General features: G+C 57.6%; 3 protein-coding genes across 4 annotated transcripts in view; 1 reads left to right on the top strand and 2 right to left on the bottom strand.

Moving 5' to 3' along the window:
* The first annotated feature begins 124 nt into the window (after positions 1 to 124).
* Positions 125 to 2,168, top strand: TSEN34 (tRNA splicing endonuclease subunit 34). 2 transcript variants are annotated; one of them, XM_077170950.1, is made up of 4 exons: positions 125 to 981; positions 1,059 to 1,098; positions 1,178 to 1,297; positions 1,600 to 1,821. In XM_077170950.1, the coding sequence occupies exons 1-4, from the start codon at positions 673 to 675 to the stop codon at positions 1,773 to 1,775; spliced, it is 645 nt and encodes a 214-aa protein (XP_077027065.1). In that variant the 5' UTR covers positions 125 to 672; the 3' UTR covers positions 1,776 to 1,821. The 2 variants fall into 2 exon arrangements, with proteins under 2 accessions (XP_077027065.1, XP_077027064.1); XM_077170949.1 differs by lacking the exon at positions 1,600 to 1,821 and adding an exon at positions 1,839 to 2,168 and having other exon boundaries at positions 140 to 981.
* A 955-nt stretch (positions 2,169 to 3,123) lies between these two features.
* GRWD1 (glutamate rich WD repeat containing 1) lies at positions 3,124 to 16,554 on the bottom strand. The gene is given in 11 exon segments (XM_077193242.1): positions 3,124 to 3,702; positions 4,888 to 5,088; positions 7,463 to 7,602; positions 9,073 to 9,298; positions 10,566 to 10,633; positions 10,636 to 10,731; positions 12,214 to 12,330; positions 13,965 to 14,355; positions 15,331 to 15,426; positions 16,028 to 16,133; positions 16,469 to 16,554. Coding segments are annotated over 11 exon segments (1,848 nt in total). The 3' UTR covers positions 3,124 to 3,381.
* Positions 16,551 to 18,339, bottom strand: part of PRPF31 (pre-mRNA processing factor 31) — a 10,462-nt gene continuing 8,673 nt past the window's right edge. The window contains exons 7-8 of the mRNA XM_077193241.1: positions 17,916 to 18,053; positions 16,551 to 16,619 (exon numbers count right to left, since the gene is read on the bottom strand). Of these exons, the coding sequence (XP_077049356.1) occupies positions 16,551 to 16,619; positions 17,916 to 18,053 (207 nt within the window). The remainder of the gene's footprint in view (positions 16,620 to 17,915; positions 18,054 to 18,339) is intronic.

The following is an 18,339-nucleotide window of genomic DNA, read 5'->3' as shown; positions in this document are numbered from 1 at the left end:
AGCCCACGTGCGGATTTGGGGGGGTGTCGAGGTTTAAAAGGGGGGCGGAGCCAATTGGGTGTGTCCTTTAGGAGGATCTGGCTCTTTAAGAGAGGGGGAGGAGCCTGTGAAGGGGTGGCTGGCCCTTTAAGGGCGGGTAGAATGCAGCGAACGGGGGCTTTTAAAAAGGGCTTGGCCCTTTAAGAGGAGTGGTCCCCACACGCGGGGGGCACGCCCTTTTAAGACTGTTTTTAAAGGGGTCTGGCCTTTTAAGGGCGGGTGAGCACCACACACGGGGTTCTAACAGGGGTCAGTCCCCTTTAACACGGTTTTTAAAGGGGTCTGGCCCTTTAAGGAGCCTGAAGGGTCCTCAGGGTGAGCTCAGGACTTTTTGGGATGGAGGTAAAACTGTGTTAAAAGCCCTTTAACGGCAGTTTGGCAACTGAAAGGGTGTTTTAAAGGAGGTCTCGCCCTTTAGGGCTGGCGGGGCCCACAATGGCGGCATTTAAAGGAGCTCTGTCCCTTTAAGCCGTTCGAGCCCTTTAAGAGCCGCTCTTAAAAGGGGCTGAGTCTCTTTCATTGCTTTTTACCAGGCGCGGTGGGGCCCACGCGGCATCGCTGCTTTAAAGCCCCCGGGACTCAGGAGGCCACTTCCGGAAGAGCGCAGGGCCTTTTCCGGGAAGGCGGGGCAAAATGGCGGCGGGGCCTGAGGGGGTCCCGGGGGTCTGCGAGGGTGGGGAGGGCTCAGAGACCCCCGGGACCCCCCCGAGCCCCCTCACGGAGCGGCCCCGCGTGCGGCGGCACCGCGGGCGGTTCCTTGTGTGGGCCCCGAAGGCGGCGCGGGCGCTGCGGGAGCGGCACCGCGTGTGGGGGGCGCTTGTCGGGAATCCCCCGCGCCGCGGCCGCGCCGGAGCGGGAGCGGCGGGGCCGCGGCTGCCGCTGCAGCTGAGTCCGGAGGAGGCGCGGGCGCTCCGGGAGAGCGGCGGAGCCACCGTGGAGCCGGTACCGGGATGGGAGAAGGGGGAATCGGGGGTGGGGGGCGCTCAGAGCCCCCCCTGAGCCGCCCCTTTCCCCCTCAGGTTGACGAGGCCGAAGCGGAGCCCGAGAAGACCCCTCCAGGTGGGGGAGGGCCGGGGGCGGGGTTGTGGGCGGGGTCAGACCCGCGCTGACCCCTCCCTTTTTCTCCTCTCCCCAGCAGAGCCGTCCCGCCCCTCCCCCCCTTCCGAGCGGCGCTTCCGCGTCTTCCGCGAGCTCTGGGGGCGGGGCCTGCACGTGACCCCCGGCGGGAAATTCGGGGGCGACTTCCTGGTGTACCCCGGTAAGGAGGGGGGGGGGCCAAGACCCCTCCCCTTTATTGCTGACCCCTCCTTCAGGGTCCCAGACCACTCCCTGTTATTCCCGTGACCCCCTGAGTATCCCCGGACCCTTCCCCTTTATTCCTGACCCCCCCTCTCGGGGGTCCCAGACCCCTCCCATTTATTCCTGTGACCCCCTAGGTACCCCCAGACCCCTCCCCTTTATTTCTGACCCCCCCTTGGTATCCCTGGCCCTCTCCCCATTATTCCTCCTGAACCTTGGGTATCTCAAATCCCCCTCCCCATTATTTCTGTCCCCCTCCAGGTATCCCTGAACACCTCCCAGGTGCTCCAGCCCTTTCCCCATTATTCTTGACCCCCCCACCAAAGCTTCCAGCCCCCTCCCCATTATTCCTCATGACCCCCAGGTATCCCAAATCCCCCTCCCCATTATTTCTGTCCCTCTCTCAAAGGTCCCAGCCCCCTCCTCATTATCCCTGACCCTCTCCAGAAGCTCCCAGCCCCCTCCCCATTATCTCTGACCCCCCCCCCCGTTTATTCCAGGCCCCCCCTCGCTGTTCCACGCAGGCGCAGTGGCGCTGTGTCCCTGCAGTTCGCAGGCGCAGCCGCTGGGGGCGCTGCTGGCGGCCGCGCGCCTGGGCACGAGCGTGCGCAAATCGCTGCTGCTCTGCTCCGCCCCGCCAGGGGGCGCCATGGCCGTCACCGCCCTCACCTGGCGCGCCGACCTCACGTGACCGTGACCACGCCCCCTCCCCGTCCTGGTCACGTGGCGGCGCACGTGAGGATTTTCCCGCGCTTTGCGGAAAATCTCGAAATCAAAAGGTTAAAAGGGTTTTTTTTAATTTATAATAAAAATAAAATCGATTTTTTGGAGTCGTTGGGTGATGTTTTACTGGCGGGTGTCAGAGTTGCGTTGTGGGGGACCAGGATGGGGAATGCTCAAAATAAAATGGGGTTTTTTAAATTTTAATAAGAAAAATAAAATCCATTTTTGGAGTAGTTTTGCTTGGGGGGGGATCAGCAAATGTGGGGGGACGAGGAAGGTGAATTGGGGGCAGAGACCCCCGAAATTTGGGGGGAAATCCTGATTTTGGGGGTCAGAGACCCCTGAATTTGGGGGTGTCCATCCTCAATTGGGAGCGGTCCCATCCCTGTTTTAGGGACTCATTCTGAGGGGATTCCAACAATTCCCACCGACATTTTGTGAGGATCTCATTCCTATTTTAGGGGTGTTTCAGTCTCATTTTTGGGGTGTTTGATCCTCATTTTTGGGGTGTTTCAGCCTCATTTTGAAAGTCTCCCATCCCCATTTTGAGAGGGATTCCTGCCCCATTTTGAGATCCCATTTCCACTTCAGCAGTTCCTACCCCCATTTCCTGCAGTCCTGATCCCAATTTTGGGTGGTTTTACCCTAATTTTGGCTGATTTCATGCCAATTTTGGGTATTTTTACCCCAATATTTTCCTCTCACACGCTGATGGTGCGGAAGGCAGCGATTCCCTCCCTGCCCGTGCACAGCAGGTGCCACTCCCATCCCAATTCCTGCTATTCCCACCCCATTTTGAGCACTCCTGACCCCAATTTTGGCTGATTTCACCCCAATTTTGGGTGTTTTCACCCCAATTTCCTGTGTTTTCACCCCAATTTTGGGTGTTTTCCCCCCAATATGTCCCTCTCAGACGCTGATGGTGCGGAAGGCAGCGATTCCCTCCCTGCCCGTGCACAGCAGCAGCCCCGGGCACTGCGGGTGCCATTCCCAGGGGTTCCCATCCCAATTTTGGATGGGAATTTGGATTTGGAATTTGGATTTGGATTTGGAATACCAATTCCTGCTATTCCCACCCCAATTTTGGGTATTTTTACACCAATTCTGGCTGGTTTCACCCCAATTTTGGGTATTTTCCCCCCAGTATGTCCCTCTCAGACGCTGATGGTGCAGAAGGCAGCGATTCCCTCCCTGCCTGTGCACAGCAGGTGCCACTCCCATCCCAATTCCTGCTACTCCCACCCTATTTTTGGGTGTTTTCACCCCAATTTCAGATGATTTCACCCCAATTTTGGGTATTTTCACCCCACATTTTTACTCTTACACGCTGATGGTGCGGAAGGCAGCGATTCCCTCCCTGCCCGTGCACAGCAGCAGCCCTGGGCACTGCGGGTGCCAGTGCAGCTCCTTCACCTCCCTCTCGCCCTGGTGCAGGAACAGCAGCTGCGGGGGCAGCTCCGAGAGCCCCTCCCCGGCCCCCTCCCCACCTTCCTGGGGGTCTCTCTCCACGCCCAGGTCCCACTGGGTCACCAGGTCGTCCTCGCCCGCGGCCGCCAGGACGCCGCTCTCGCCCGGGTGCCACTGCACCGAGGTGATGGGGCCCCGGTGCTGCTTGAAGGTGGCCACGCTCGAGGGGCTGCTCTGGGGAGGGGGAAAGTGGGCAGGGGGTGAGCGGGGACGGGGCTGGAGGGTGGTTTTGGGGGTGATAAGGGGTGGTTTTGGGGTGGTTTTGGGGTTTTTGGGGTGGTTTGCATGAGCTATGGGGAATTGTGGGGTCTGGGGGTGGTTTGAGGATTTTTAGGGGTGGTTTGGGGATCCATGAGGCAGATTTGGGGTCTGGGGGGTATTTTGGGGGGGTTTATGGGGTGCTGAGGCAGTTTGGGGGACTCTGGGGTGGTCCCTGTCTCACTTTGGGGGTCCCTGTCCCACTCTGGGTGTCCCTGTCTTACTCTGGGGGTCTCTGGGTCAGTTTGGGGCTCCCCGGGTTGGTTTGGGGTCCCTGGGTTGGTTTGGGGCTCCCCGGGTTGGTTTGGGGGTCCCTGGGTTGGTTTGGGGGTCTCTGGGTTGGTTTGGGGGGGGTCCCTGGGTTGGTTTGGGTGTCCCTGGGTTGGGTTTGGGTGTCCCTGGGTTGGTTTGGGTGTCCCTGGGTTGGTTTGGGGATCCCTGTGTTGGTTTGGGGGTCCCTGGGTTGGTTTGGGGGGGTCTCTGGGTTGGTTTGGGGGGTCTCTGTCCCCTCACCCGGATGCTCCTGAGGTCCCAGAGGCGCAGGGCGCCATCGTCGCCAACTCTGGGGGTGTCCCTGGGTTGGGTTTGGGGCTCCCTGGGTTGGGTTTGGGTGTCCCTGGGTTGGTTTGGGGGTCCCTGGGTTGGTTTGGGGGTCCCTGGGTTGGTTTGGGTGTCCCTGGGTTGGGTTTGGGGGTCCCTGGGTTGGTTTGGGGGTCTCTGGGTTGGTTTGGGTGTCCCTGGGTGTCCCAGGTCCCTCACCCGGATGCTCCTGAGGTCCCAGAGGTGCAGGGCGCCATCGTCCCCAACTCTGGGGGGGTCCCTGGGTTGGTTTGGGGGGGTCCCAGGTTGGTTTGGGGGGGGTCCCTGGGTTGGTTTGGGGGTCCCTGGGTTGGTTTGGGGGTCTCTGGGCTGGTTTGGGGGTCTCTGGGTGTCCCAGGTCCCTCACCCGGATGCTCCTGAGGTCCCAGAGGTGCAGGGCGCCATCGTCCCCAACTCTGGGGGTGTCCCTGGGTTGGTTTGGGTGTCCCTGGGTTGGGTTTGGGGGTCCCCGGGTTGGGTTTGGGTGTCTCTGGGTTGGTTTGGGGGTCTCTGTCCCCTCACCCGGATGCTCCTGAGGTCCCAGAGGCGCAGGGCGCCATCGTCGCCGCCGCTGAGCAGCGCGGCCGGGTCCCTCCTGCTCCAGGTGACCACGTTGACGTCGCCGTCGTGGGCCGAGGCCACGCTGAGCTGGCAGGCCCGGCCCGGCGGCGCCCGCACGTCCCACACGCGGAGGGAGGCGTCCGAGGAGCACGAGATGAACACCTGGGAGGGGAAAATGGCCGAGCTTGGGTGGATCTGGGGTCCGCCTGTCCCTGCTGTAGTTTGGTTTTATGCTTTGTAATAATTTCGGGTTTGTATCGCAGGATTGTTCCCAGATTTTTCCCTCCCTTTACCTGTGTGTCGCTTTCCTTTGCTGTGATCATCCCCAAATCCCCAAATCCCCGAATCCCCAGCCTGGCTCTCTGTCAGTCACCCAGCATCCCATCCCCTCGATCCAGAACTTTCCATCCAGGATGTTGAGGGATTAGCCAGAGACCAAGGGTCAACCCCCCAGGTGTTTCTCCATATGCTGACCTAAATGTCCATTTCCCAGTATCCATCCCTTAATTATTTCTTATTCTTATCAGTAAATGTTATCTACTTTAAGATTCCACCTCCTTTTAAAATGTTTTCTGCCATTTTCCCCTCAAGTTTCCCTCTATTTTCCCCTCATGTTTCCCGCCCTTTTTTCCCTCATGTTTCCCTCCATTTTCCCCTCAAGTTTCCCTCCCATTTTTCCCTCACTTTTCTCTCCATTTTCCTCTCAGGTTTTCTCTCCATTTTCCCCTCAAGTTTCCCTCCATTTTCCCCTCACGTTTTCCGCCATTTTCCCCTCACGTTTCCCTCCCGTTTTCCCCTCATGTTTTCCTCCATTTTCCCCTCACGCTTTCCTCCATTTTCCCCTCAGTTTTCCTCCATTTTCCCCTCACGTTTTCTGCCATTTTTCCCCTCACTTTTCTCTCCATTTTCCTCTCACATTTCCCTCCATTTTTCCCTCACGTTTCCCTCCCGTTTTCCCCTCACATTTTCCGCCATTTTCCCCTCACGTTTCCCTCCCATTTCCCAGTATCCATCCCTTAAATTTTCTTATCGGTCAGTAAATTTTATCTTCTTTAGGTTTCCACCTCCTTTTAAATGTAACCTTAGCACCGAGGCATGGGGTTTGTAGGGGCTCCTCAAATAAACCTTGGATTAACCCCTGCTAAAAATCAATAAACCTGGGATTAACCTCTGCTAAAAAAGGATAATCCTGGGATTAATCCCTGCTAAAAAATCGATAAACCTTGGATTAATCTTCGCTAAAAAATTATAAACCTGGGATTAACCCCTGCTAAAAATCGATAAACCTTGGATTAATCTCTGCTAAAAATCGATAAACCTGGGATCAAACTCTGCTGAAAATCGATAAACCTGGGATTAATCTCTCCTAAAAATTGATAAACCTTGGATTAATCCCTGCTAAAAATCGATAATTCTGGAATTAATCTCTGCTAAAAATCTACCTTTTCATCTTCCACCATTGTCTCAGCGTCTCCTTTGCCTCAGGAGATCAGCCTGGCTGTCCCTCTGTCCCTCTGTCCCCCAGGGATCAGCCTGCCTGTCCCTCTGTCCCTCTGTCCCTCTGTCCCCCAGGGATCAGCCTGGCTGTCCCTCTGTCCCTCTGTCCCCCAGGGATCAGCCTGGCTGTCCCTCTGTCCCTCTGTCCCCCAGGGATCAGCCTGGCTGTCCCTCTGTCCCTCTGTCCCCCAGGGATCAGCCTGGCTGTCCCTCTGTCCCTCTGTCCCCCAGGGATCAGCCTGGCTGTCCCTCTGTCCCTCTGTCCCCCAGGGATCAGCCCGCCTGTCCCTCTGTCCCTCTGTCCCCCAGGGATCAGCCTGCCTGTCCCTCTGTCCCTCAGGGATCAGCCTGGCTGTCCCTCTGTCCCTCTGTCCCCCAGGGATCAGCCTGGCTGTCTCTCTGTCCCTCTGTCCCCCAGGGATCAGCCTGGCTGTCCCTCTGTCCCTCTGGGATCAGCCTGGCTGTCCCTCTGTCCCTCTGTCCCTCTGTCCCCCAGGGATCAGCCTGGCTGTCCTTCTGTCCCCCAGGGATCAGCCTGGCTGTCCCTCTGTCCCCTCTGTCCCGCAGGGATCAGCCTGCCTGTCCCTCTGTCCCTCTGTCCCTCTGTCCCCCAGGGATCAGCGTGGCTGTCCTTCTGTCCCTCTGTCCCTCAGGGATCAGCCTGCCTGTCCCTCTGTCCCTCTGTCCCTCTGTCCCTCAGGGATCAGCCTGCCTGTCCTTCTGTCCCCCAGGGATCAGCCTGGCTGTCCCTCTGTCCCTCAGGGATCAGCCTGGCTGTCCTTCTGTCCTTCTGTCCCCCTGTCCCCCAGGGATCAGCCTGGCTGTCCCTCTGTCCCTCTGTCCCCCAGGGATCAGCCTGGCTGTCCTTGTGTCCCTCTGTCCCCCAGGGATCAGCCTGGCTGTCCCTCTGTCCCTCTGTCCCCCAGGGATCAGCCTGCCTGTCCCTCTGTCCCTCTGTCCCTCTGTCCCCCTGTACCTCAGGGATCAGCCTGCCTGTCCCTCTGTCCCTCTGTCCCTCTGTGCCCCTGTCCCCGCTCACCGAGGCCTCGCTGGGTGACCACTGGATGTCCTCCACGCTGCCGCCGTGGCCGAGCAGCGGCCGCTGATCCACGGCCCAGCCGCCCTCGCGCGGCTCCCAGCGATGGATGCGCCCGCGGACGTCCCCGGACAGGAGCCGGCCTGGGGGAGACAAAGAGGGGACATCACAAAAACCCCGAAATCGCAAAGTTTCCCCCCAAATCTCCAATTTTCCAGCTGCAGGTTAGGAAGGCCCGCAATGATTGCCCCAAATTTCTCACAGGACCCCCTCGAGCAGCGCCCGCCTCTTTCTCCTCACGTTTTCTTTGTTTTCTCTCACGTTTCCTACCATTTTCACTTCAAGTGTTCTGCCATTTTCTCCCACACATTTTGTGCTTTTTCCCCTCGCATTTTCTGCCATTTTTCTCCCATTTCCTGCCCTTATCTCCCCTCACATTTCCTGCTTTTTCTCCCCTCACGTTTCCCTTTGTTTCCCACTTTTTTCCCCCCATATTTTCCTACCGTTTTCCCCTCATGTTTCCCTTTTCTCTCCTCACGTTTCCCTCCCATTTTCCCCTTACATTTCCCTCCCCTTCTACCCTTTTTCCGCCCTTTTTCCCCTCACATTTCCCGCCCTTTTTCCTCTCACATTTCCCTCCATTTTCCCCTTATATTTCCCTCCATTTTCCCCTCACGTTTCCCCAATTTCCCCAAAATCCTCGCCTGGGCTCTGGGGGCTCCAGTCCAGCCCATTTTCCCCTCACATTTCCCTCCTGTTTTCCCCTAATGTTTTCCTCCTCTTTTCCCCTCACGTTTTCCACCATCTTCCCCTCACGTTTTCTGCCATTTTTCCCCTCACGTTTCCCTCCATTTTCCCCTCACATTTCCCTCCATTTTCCCCTCACGTTTCCCGCCCTTTTTCCCCTCACGTTTCCCTCCATTTTCCCCTCACATTTCCCTCCATTTTCCCCTCACGTTTCCCGCCCTTTTTCCCCTCATGTTTCCCTCCTGTTTTCCCCTCACGTTTTCTGCCATTTTTCCCCCTCACGTTTCCCACCTATTTTCCCCTCACATTTTCCCTCCATTTCCCCCTCACGTTTGCCACCATTTTCCCCTCACGTTTTCCCCAATTCCCCCCAGAATCCTCACCTGGGCTCAGGGGGCTCCAGTCCAGCCCATTTTCCCCTCATGTTTTCCCCTCACATTTTCCATCATCTTCCCCTCACGTTTCCCGCCCTTTTTCCCCCTCACGTTTCCCGCCCTTTTTCCCCTCACGTTTCCCGCCCTTTTTCCCCTCACGTTTCCCGCCCTTTTTTCCCTCATGTTTCCCTCCTGTTTTCCCCTCACATTTTACGCCATTTTTCCCCTCACGTTTCCCACCTATTTTCCCCTCACGTTTCCTGCCATGTTTCCTCTCATATTTCCCTCCATTTTCCCTCACATTTCCCTCTATTTCCCCCTCACGTTTGCCGCCATTTTCCCCTCACATTTTCTGACATTTCCCTTCATGTTTGCCGCCATTTTCACCTCACGTTTCCCACCTATTTTCCCCTCACATTTTCTGACATGTCCCCCTCACGTTTCCCTCCATTTTCCCCTCACGTTTTCCCCGATTCCCCCCAGAATCCTCACCTGGGCTCAGGGGGCTCCAGTCCAGCCCGAATCCCTCGTCCATGTGGCCGCTGAAGGTGGCGAGGGCGGGCAGAGCTCCCTGCTGGACGCTCTTGGGCCCCCTCCCCAAATCCCCCTCCCCAAATTCCGTCCCCAGGGCCCCCAGGGCCCCCCTCAATTCCAGCACCTCCACCTGGCCCCGCTCCGACCACACGGCAGCGACTGGGGACCCTCCCAGGGACGTCACCTGTGGGGCGGACATGGAAAAAGGGGGGTCAGGAGGGGTTGGGGACCCCCAAAAGGGACTAAAGGGGGATTTTGGGGGGGTTTGAGGGGGTTTTGGGGGTCTCAGGTTAATTTGGGGAGGGTCTCAGAGAGCTTCGGGGTTGTTTGGGGGATCCCAGGGAGTGTTTGGGGGTCCCAGAGGTGCTGGGAGGGACTCAGGGGGAGATTTGGGGCTTTCTGGGGGGTCACAGGGTGGATTTTGGAGGTGTCAGGAGTTTTTGGGGTTCCCAAAGGTGTTTTGTGGGTCCCAGAAGCGTTTTTGGGGTTCCCAGGGTGGATTTTGGAGTTCCCAGAGGGTTTTTGGTGTTCCCAGGACAGATTTCAGGGTTCCCAGAGGGGGTTTTTTGGGGTCTCTGAGTGGATTTTTGGGTTCCCAGGAGGGTTTTGGATTCCCAGGTGGGTTTTTGGGGTTCCCAGGTGGGTTTTTGGGGTCCCAGGATGGATTTTTGGGTTCCCAGGAGGGTTTTGGATTCCCAGGTGGGTTTTTGGGGTTCCCAGGTGGGTTTTTGGGGTCCCAGGATGGATTTTTAGGTTCCCAGGCGAGTTCTGGGTTCCCAGGTGTGTTTCTGGGTTTTTAGGGTGAATTTTTTTGGGATCTTAGGGGGTTTTTTTTGGATTCCCAGGGTGAATTTTTGAGGGTTTTTTTTTGTGTTTCCAGGGTGGATTTTTGGGTCCCCAGGTGAGTTTTTGGGGTCCCAGGGTGGATTTTTGGGTTCCCAGGAGGGTTTTGGATTCCCAGGTGGGTTTTTTTGGGGTTCCCAGGTGAGTTTTTGTGTTTCCAGGATGGATTTTTGGGGTTCCCAGGTGAGTTTTTGGGGTCCCAGGGTGGATTTTTGGGTTCCCAGGAGGGTTTTGGATTCCCAGGTGGGTTTTTGGGGTTCCCATGCGAGTTTTTGTGTTTCCAGGGTGGATTTTTGGGTTCCCAGGTAGGGTTTTGGATTCCCAGGTGGGTTTTTTGTGGTTCCCAGGTGAGTTTTTGTGTTTCCAGGATGGATTTTTGGGTTCCCAGGAAGGGTTTTGGATTCCCAGGTGGGTTTTTTGTGGTTCCCATGTGAGTTTTTGGGGTCTCTGGGTGGATTTTTGGGGTTCCCATGTGAGTTTTTGTGTTTCCAGGATGGATTTTGGGGTTCCCATGTGAGTTTTTGTGTTCCCAGGATGGATTTTTGGGTTCCCAGGTAGGGTTTTTACGGGGATTTTTTGGGGGGGCAGTTTTTTGGGGGGTTCCATACCCTGAGCCTGTTGACCCCCCCGTAGTGGGGGGCCATGATGAGCAGCAGCTGCGGCTCCCGCCCCTCCCCTCCTGGTCACTGTCACTGTCACTGTCGCTGTCGCTGCTGTCCCCTGCCCTCCCCCCCCGCAGCCCGTGCAGGTTCTGCATCTGCATCAGCAGCACCCTGAAAAAATGGGGAGGAAACACCCCAAATCAGGGCTGGGAGCACCCCAAAAACATCCAAAAAATATCACAAAACCAACCGCAAAAATACCCCACAACTACCCCAAAACCAGCCCAAAATTCACCCCCAAAACAACCCAAAAAATACCCCACAACCACCTCAAAAAATACCCCCAAAACCACCCTGCATATACCCCAAAAACACCCCAAAAACCACCCAAAAATATCCTAAAACGCACCCCAGAAATACTCCACAACTACCCCAAAACCAGCCCAAAATTCATCCCAAAAACAACCCAAAACCAACCCAAACACACCCCAAAAACCACCCCAGAACCAACCCAAAACCACCCCAAACCCACCCCAAAAACACCCCAAAAAATACCCCAAAACCCACCCCAGAAATACCCCACAAATACCCCAAAACCAGCCCAAAATTCACCCCAAAAACAACCCAAAACTTGCCCCAGAACCAACCCCAAAACCACCCCAAACCCACCCCAAAAAATATCCCAAAACCCACCCCAGAAATACCCCACAACTACCCCAAAACCAGCCCAAAATTCACCCCAAAACAACCAACCCCAACACCAAACACACCCAAACACCACCCCAAAACCTGCCCCAGAACAAACCCAAAAATACCCCAAACCCACCCCAAAAACATCCCGAAAAATACCCCAAAACCACCTCAAAGAAACCCCACAACTACCCAAAACCAGCCCAAAATTCACCCCAAAAACCACCCCAAAACCAACCCAAAACCTGCCCCAGAACCAACCCAAAAACATCCCGAAAAATACCCCAAATCTACCTCAAAATAAACCCAAAAACCACCCCAAAACCCACGCCAAAACCACCCCGAAAATACCCCAAAACCCACGCCAAAAGCACCCCAAAACCCACGCCAAACCCCACCCCAAAACCACCCTGGGGTGGGGTGAGGGTGAGGAATGGGGCGAGTCAAAATTTACGGGTGGGGTGGGAGATGGGGGTTTGGAGTTTTTGGTGGGGGATTTGGGTTTTTTTGGGAAGTTCGAGGGGCTTTGGGGTTTTTTCTTGGGGAGGTTTTGGGGACTTGAAGTTTTCTGGGTGGAATTGGGGGAGTCTCAGCATGAATTGGGGGAGAGTCTCGGGGGTCTCAGGGTAATTTGGGGTGGGGTCTCAGGATAATGTGGGGAAGTCTCAGGATAATTTGGGGGGGGGTCTCAGGATAATTGGGGGGGGTCTCAGGATAATCTGGGGGGGGTCTCAGGATAATGTGGGGAAGTCTCAGGATAATTTGGGGCAGGTCCGGGGTCTCAGGATAATGTGGGGAAGTCTCAGGATAATTTGGGGCAGGTCCCCGGGGTCTCAGGATAATGTGGGGAAGTCTCAGGATAATTTGGGGCAGGTCCCCGGGGTCTCAGGATAATGTGGGGAAGTCTCAGGATAATTTGGGGCAGGTCCCGGGGGTCTCAGGATAATTGGGGGGGGTCTCTCACGGTTGGCCCCGGGGGTCTCGGCCTGGGTTCCCGCACAGAGCAGCACCGACAGCGGTGGCTCCTCCCGGCCCTCCCCCAGCCCGTCCCGCACCACGTCAAAGCTCAGGCACGGCGACCCTGGGGGCAGGAGGAGGAGCTCAGAGACCCGAAACACCCACAGAATCCCTCTTCAAACCTCCCCAAAATCCTCCCTCAAACCTCCCCAAAATCCTCCCTAAAAATCCCCCAAACCTCCCCAAAATCCCCCCTCGAACCTCCCCAAAATCCCCCCTCGAACCTCCCCAAAATCTCCTCTTAAACCTCCCCAAAACCCCCCCCCAAACCTCCCCAAAATCCTCCCTCAAATTCCCCAAAATCCACCCTCAACTTCCCCCAAATCCCCCCAAACCTCCCCAAAATCCTCCCTCAAATTCCCCCAAAATCCTCACAAACCTCCCCAAAATCCCCCCTCAATTCCCCTCAAATTCCCCCAAAATCCCCCCTCAAATTCCCCCAAAATCCCCCCTCAAATTCCCCCCAAAATCCACCCTCAAACCTCCCCAAAATCCTCCCTCAACTTCCCCAAAATCCCCTCAAACCTCCCCAAAATCCCCTCTCAAACCTCCCCAAAATCCCCCCTCAAATTCCCCCAAAATCCCCCCAAACCTCCCCAAAATCCTCCCTCAAAATTCCCCCAAAATCCTCATAACCTCCTCAAAATCCTCCCTCAACTTCCCCCAAAATCCCCTCTCAAACCTCCCAAAATCCTCCCTAAAAATCCCCCCCAACCTCCCCAAAATCCCCTCTTAAACCTCCCCAAAACCCCCCAAACCTCCCCAAAATCCTCCCTCAAATTCCCCAAAATCCACCCTCAGCCGACCCCAAAATCCTCCCTCAAATTCCCCCAAAATCCCCTCAAACCTCCCCAAAATCCCCCACAAACCTCCCCAAAACCCTCCCTCAAATTCCCCCAAATCCCCCCTCAAATTCCCAAAAAATCCCCCAAACCTCCCCAAAATCCTCCTCAAATTCCCCAAAATCCTCCCTCAAATTCCCCCCAAAATCCTCCTCAAACCCCCGCCAAACCTCCCAAAATCCTCCCTCAAACCCCGCAAAATCCTCCCCAAAATCATCCCACAACCTCCCCCTCAAAAATCTTCCCAAAATCCCCCTCAAGCCACCCTAAAATCCCTCCAAAATCCTCCCTCAAACCCCCCCAAAATGCCTTCAAACCTCCTCGAAAGCCCTCCCTCAAACTCCCCCCAAAATCCACTCAAATCTTACCACAAACCCCCCAAAATTCTCCCAAAAAACCCTCTCAAACCACCCCAAAATCCCTCCAAACTCCTCCCTCACACATCCCCAAAATCCCCCCCTCAAAACTTCCCTGAACCCTCCCTAAAAACCCAGAAACCCTCCCTCAATCCCCAAAATCCTCCTCACCCCCCGCACCCAAAACACTCCTAAAATCCCCACTGACCCTCCCCCAAAATCCTCCCAAATTCAGAATTGCCCTTCCCAGTGCCCTCCAGTAACACCAGTGCCCTCCCAGTAACACCAGTGCCCTCCCAGTCCCCTCCAGCCCCCTCATCCCCCCGGTTCCCCTCAGTTCCCCTCAAAACCGCCCTGGTTCCCCTCAGCCCCCGGCTCCCCTCATCCCTTCAGTTCCCCTCATCCCCTCCAGCCCCCTCATCCCCGGTTCCCCTCAGGACCCCCCGGTTCTCTCGGCCCCTCCACCCCCTCATTCCCCGGTCCCCTCATGCCCCCGGTACCGGTGCCGGCGCGGTGATACATCACGTACGCTTCTTCATCCATCACCAGCTCCTCATCGGGGCCCAGCGGCGGCCCCGCCCCGGGCAGGTACACGCGCCGGGGGGTTCCGCGTTCTCTCTGTCGCGATTTCGGGGCCGGGGCCGGTCGCGATTCGCGGCCCTGAGGCGATTCGGAGCCCGGGCTTTGGAGGAGCCCCGCCGCGCCGCCATCTTGGCCGTGAGGAGAGGCGGCACTTCCGGTGGGAGCCCTGCCCACTTCCGGATAGTGGCGCGGTTTCCGGTCACGTGACAACCGATGGCGGTAGGGAGGGCTCGGCGTCCTCCCAGTAACTCCAGTGACCTCCCAGTAACTCCAGTGACCTCTTGGTGTCCTCCCAGTAACTCCCAGTCCCTCCCAGTCCCCCCCAGTTCTCCCCAGCCACCTCCAGTGCCCCCCCAGTCCCCTCCCAGTCTCTCCAATCCCCTCCCAGTGCCCCCCCAATCCCCTCCCAGTCCCTCCCAGTACATCCCAGTCTCTCCCAATCCCCTCCCAGTCCATCCCAGTCCCCCTCAATCCCCTCCCAGTCCCTCCCAGTCCATCCCAGTCCCTCCCAGTGCCCCCCAATCCCCTTCCAGTCCCTCCCAATTCCCTCCCAGTCCATCCCAGTCCCTCCCAGTCCCCCCCAGTCTCTCCCAATCCCCTCCCAGGTCCATCCCAGTCCCTCCCAGTCCCTCCCAGTCCAGCACACGGGGGGGTTCTGGCAGTTCTTTATTGGGGGGGAGGGGCGGCTCTGGGGTGCCCCCCCCGGCCCTCCCCCCCCAGGAGCTGCCCCAGCTCCCCCAGCGCCTCCCGGAGCCGCCGTGAGAACAAACGGGGGTCCTGGGGGGAGGGGCACAGGTCAGGGACCCCCCCCCGAACCCCAAAATTACCCCCAGGGCCCCAAAATCCACCCCTGAACCCCAAAATCCTCCCCAGAATCCCAAATCCCCCCAAGGGCCGCCCGGAGCCGCTGTGAGAACACCTGGGGGTCCTGGGGGGAGGGGCACGGGTCAGGGACCCCCCCCTGAACCCCAAATCCACCCTCAGACCCCCCCAAATCCACCCCCAGATCCCCCAAAAACTTCCCCAGAACCCCAAAAATCACTGAGGGGGGAGGGGAGAGGGGAGAAGGGGGATTTGGGGAAGATTTTGGGCGTTTTGGGGAGGTTTTGGGATTTTTTTTTGTGGGTGATTTTGGGGTTTTTTTGGGGAGGTTTTGGGGGTTTTTTGGGGGAAGTTTGGAGGAAGTTTGGCTTTTTTTTTGGATGAGAATTTAGGGGAGTTTTGGTGGATTTTTTTGGGGTTTTTTTGGGGAGGTTTTTGGGGTTTTTTTTGTGGGTCACTCACCGTTTTTGGGGACCCCTCCCTGCAGGAGATGTGGACGAGGACGGGGCCGGCGTCCCCTCCCCCGGTGAAGGACACCCCGTACCCATCCTGGTGGGGCTGGGGGGGGCCCAGTCAGCACCAGTGACCCCCCAGTTCATCCCAGTAACCCCCCAGCTCATCCCAGTGACCATCCCAGCTCATCCAACGACCCCCCAGTTCATCCAGTGACCCCCAGTTCATCCCAGTGACCCCCCCAGTTCTCCCAGTGACCCCCCAGCTCATCCAGTGACCCCCCAGTTCATCCCAGTGACCATCCCAGTTCATCCCAGTGACCATCCCAGTTCATCCCAGTGACCCCCCAGTTCATCCCAGTGACCATCCCAGTTCATCCCAGTGACCCCCAGTTCATCCCAGTGACCCCCCAGTTCATCCCAGTGAGCCCCCAGTTCATCCCAGTGAGCCCCAGTTCATCCCAGTTATCCCCCAGTTCATCCCAGTTATCCCCCAGTTCATCCAGTAACCCCCCAGCTCATCCCAGTGACCCCCCCAGTTCATCCCAGTGAGCCCCCAGTTCATCCCAATGACCCCCCAGTTCATCCCAGTGACCCCCAGTTCATCCCAGTAACCCCCCCAGTTCATCCCAGTCCATCCCAGTTCCCCCCAGTCCCTCCCAGTCCCCCCCATTACCTCCCCAGTCCCTCCCAGTCCATCCCAGTACCCACCGGGTTGAAGCCTCCTCCTGCAGGCCGCAGGGGGTGGGGCAGTAGTGGGGGGTGTGGCCGAGGGGCGGGGCTAAAGGCCAGAGCCCAGGGCTGCCCCAGCACCTAGGAGTGGAGATATGCAAATGAGACCACACCCACACCCAAACGTGCCGGTCAATCACTGTGACTGTACTTAGGCCACGCCCTTTTTTTGCCACACCCTGTTGACCATATAAAGACAGGACCAGGCTCTGCTTGCTCCACCCACCTCCTTATAAGGCAATTTTTAGTCAAGCCCGACCCCTCCTGGTTTAGGCCCCACCCCCTCTTAACCCAAGCACTGCCCTCAAGCCCCACCCACCTCCTTATATGATAATCCCAGCATAGCTCCGCCCCTCCTCAGTATAAACCACACCCTCCTCAGGCCACACCCCCTGCCCATCCAAAGCCCCGCCCACCTCTGTGAGGAAGGGAGGGCGAGCTGCATCTGATTGGCCACGGCCGCCAGCGCCTGCAGGTGCCGCTCCAGCCCCGCCCCCGTCATGGCCGCCGGCGCCGCCCCCGCGCCTGCGCCAGCGCCGCCTCCAGCAGCGCCCGCCGGCGCCCCCGCTGGGCACAGAGGGGAACTGCAGGTTAGGGGGACCCCGAGACCCCCAACGAGCACCCAAAATCACCCTTGAGACCCCCAATGATCACCCCAAAATCCTCAATGAGACCCTCAATGATCGCCTCAAAATCCCCTCAATGATCGCCCCAAAATCCTCTCAGAGACCCCCAATGATCGCCCCAAAATCCTCCCAGAGACCCCCAATGATTGCTCCAAATATCCCCCCAATGATCGCCCCAAAATCCTCCCAGAGACCCCCAATGATTGCCTCAAAATCCCCTCAATGATTGCCCCAAAATCCCCCAGACACCCCCAATGATCCCCCCAAAATCCCCCCAAAATCCCTCCAATGATCGCCCCAAATTCTCCCCAGAGACCCCCAATGATCGCCCCAAAATTCCCCAGTGATCGCCCCAAAAGTCCCCTCGGGATCCCCTCAAGCAGCACTCACCTTTTCCTCTCACATTTTCCAACTTTTTTTCCCTCACATTTCCTGCCCTTTTCTCCTCAAATTTTCCCCTCACATTTTCCGCCATTTTCCTCCCTCACGCTTCCCGCCATTTTTCCCGTTTTCCACCCTTTTTTCCTCAAGCTTTCTACCCTTTTCCCCTCGCGTTTCTCCTCCATTTTCTCCCCTCACATTTCCCGCCCTTTTCTCCTCACGTTTTCTACCCTCTTCCCCTCACATTTTCTGCCATTTTCTCCCCTCACATTTCCCGCCCTTTTCTCCTCATGTTTTCTACCCTTTTCCCCTCACATTTCCTGCCATTTTCTCCCCTCACGTTTCCCGCCCTTTTTCCCCTCGTGTTTCCCACCACCAAACAATACCCGCAGTGACTCCCCCAAACCCAAGACCCCCCTCAGCATCCCCCAGCCCCATTTTTGGGGTCCCCAGCCCCATTCTGGGGTTCCTCACAGGAATTTGGGGGTCCCTCAGGGCACGTTCCAGCTCCAGCAGGGATCGCCCCACGCCTCGTGCGCCATCAGCGCGGCCCTCAAGGAAAAGGCGCGTTGGGATCGGCTCGTACGTGAGGGCTGGGCCGCGTTCCTGAGGGGATTTTGGGGAGATTTGGAAATCTGGAGGATTTTGCTGTCTCAGGGATGGAGTTTAGGGGGGGGTCTCAGTTGGATTTGGGGGGGTCTCAGGTGGATTTTGGAGTCCTCGAGGAAAATGTGAGTCGGGATGGGTTCATATGTGAGGACCAGGCCAAGCTCCTGAGGGGATTTTGGGAAATTTTGGGTCTCTGGGATGGAGTTTGGGGTTCCCAGGGTGAATTTTGGGGCTCTCAGCGTCTCACCCTGACCAGTGCCAGCTCCAGCGCCAGCGCCAGCAGCTCCTGGGAGCTCTCGGGGGTCCCGGAGGTTCCTGGGGGGGCCTCGACCGACACCACATGGAGCTGGAGCCCCTCAGCCATGGCCTGGAACTGCTCCCGGGCCTGGGGCAGCACCCCCGAAACCTGCCCGAAAATATTCCTAAAACACCCCAAAATATCCTTAAACCACTCTCCCAGTCCCTCCCAGTGCTCCCAGTACCTGCGGGGGGAGGTCCCAGTGCAGTTCCTGGGGGGGCTCTAAGGGCCTGCCCTGGCTCCCCCCAATGCAGCTCCCGGACTCGTCATAGCCCAGGGACCGGTCCAGGCCAGCGCGAACTGAGGGCGGCAATTAGGGGGTCCCAAAATTGGGGACCCCCCCAAATTTCCCCCCTGACCCTCCCCAAAAATT

The sequence above is a fragment of the Agelaius phoeniceus genome, chromosome 37 (genome assembly GCF_051311805.1).
Source record: "Agelaius phoeniceus isolate bAgePho1 chromosome 37, bAgePho1.hap1, whole genome shotgun sequence".
NCBI classification, from domain to species: domain Eukaryota; kingdom Metazoa; phylum Chordata; class Aves; order Passeriformes; family Icteridae; genus Agelaius; species Agelaius phoeniceus.
This window is presented reverse-complemented; position numbering and strand designations above follow the sequence as displayed.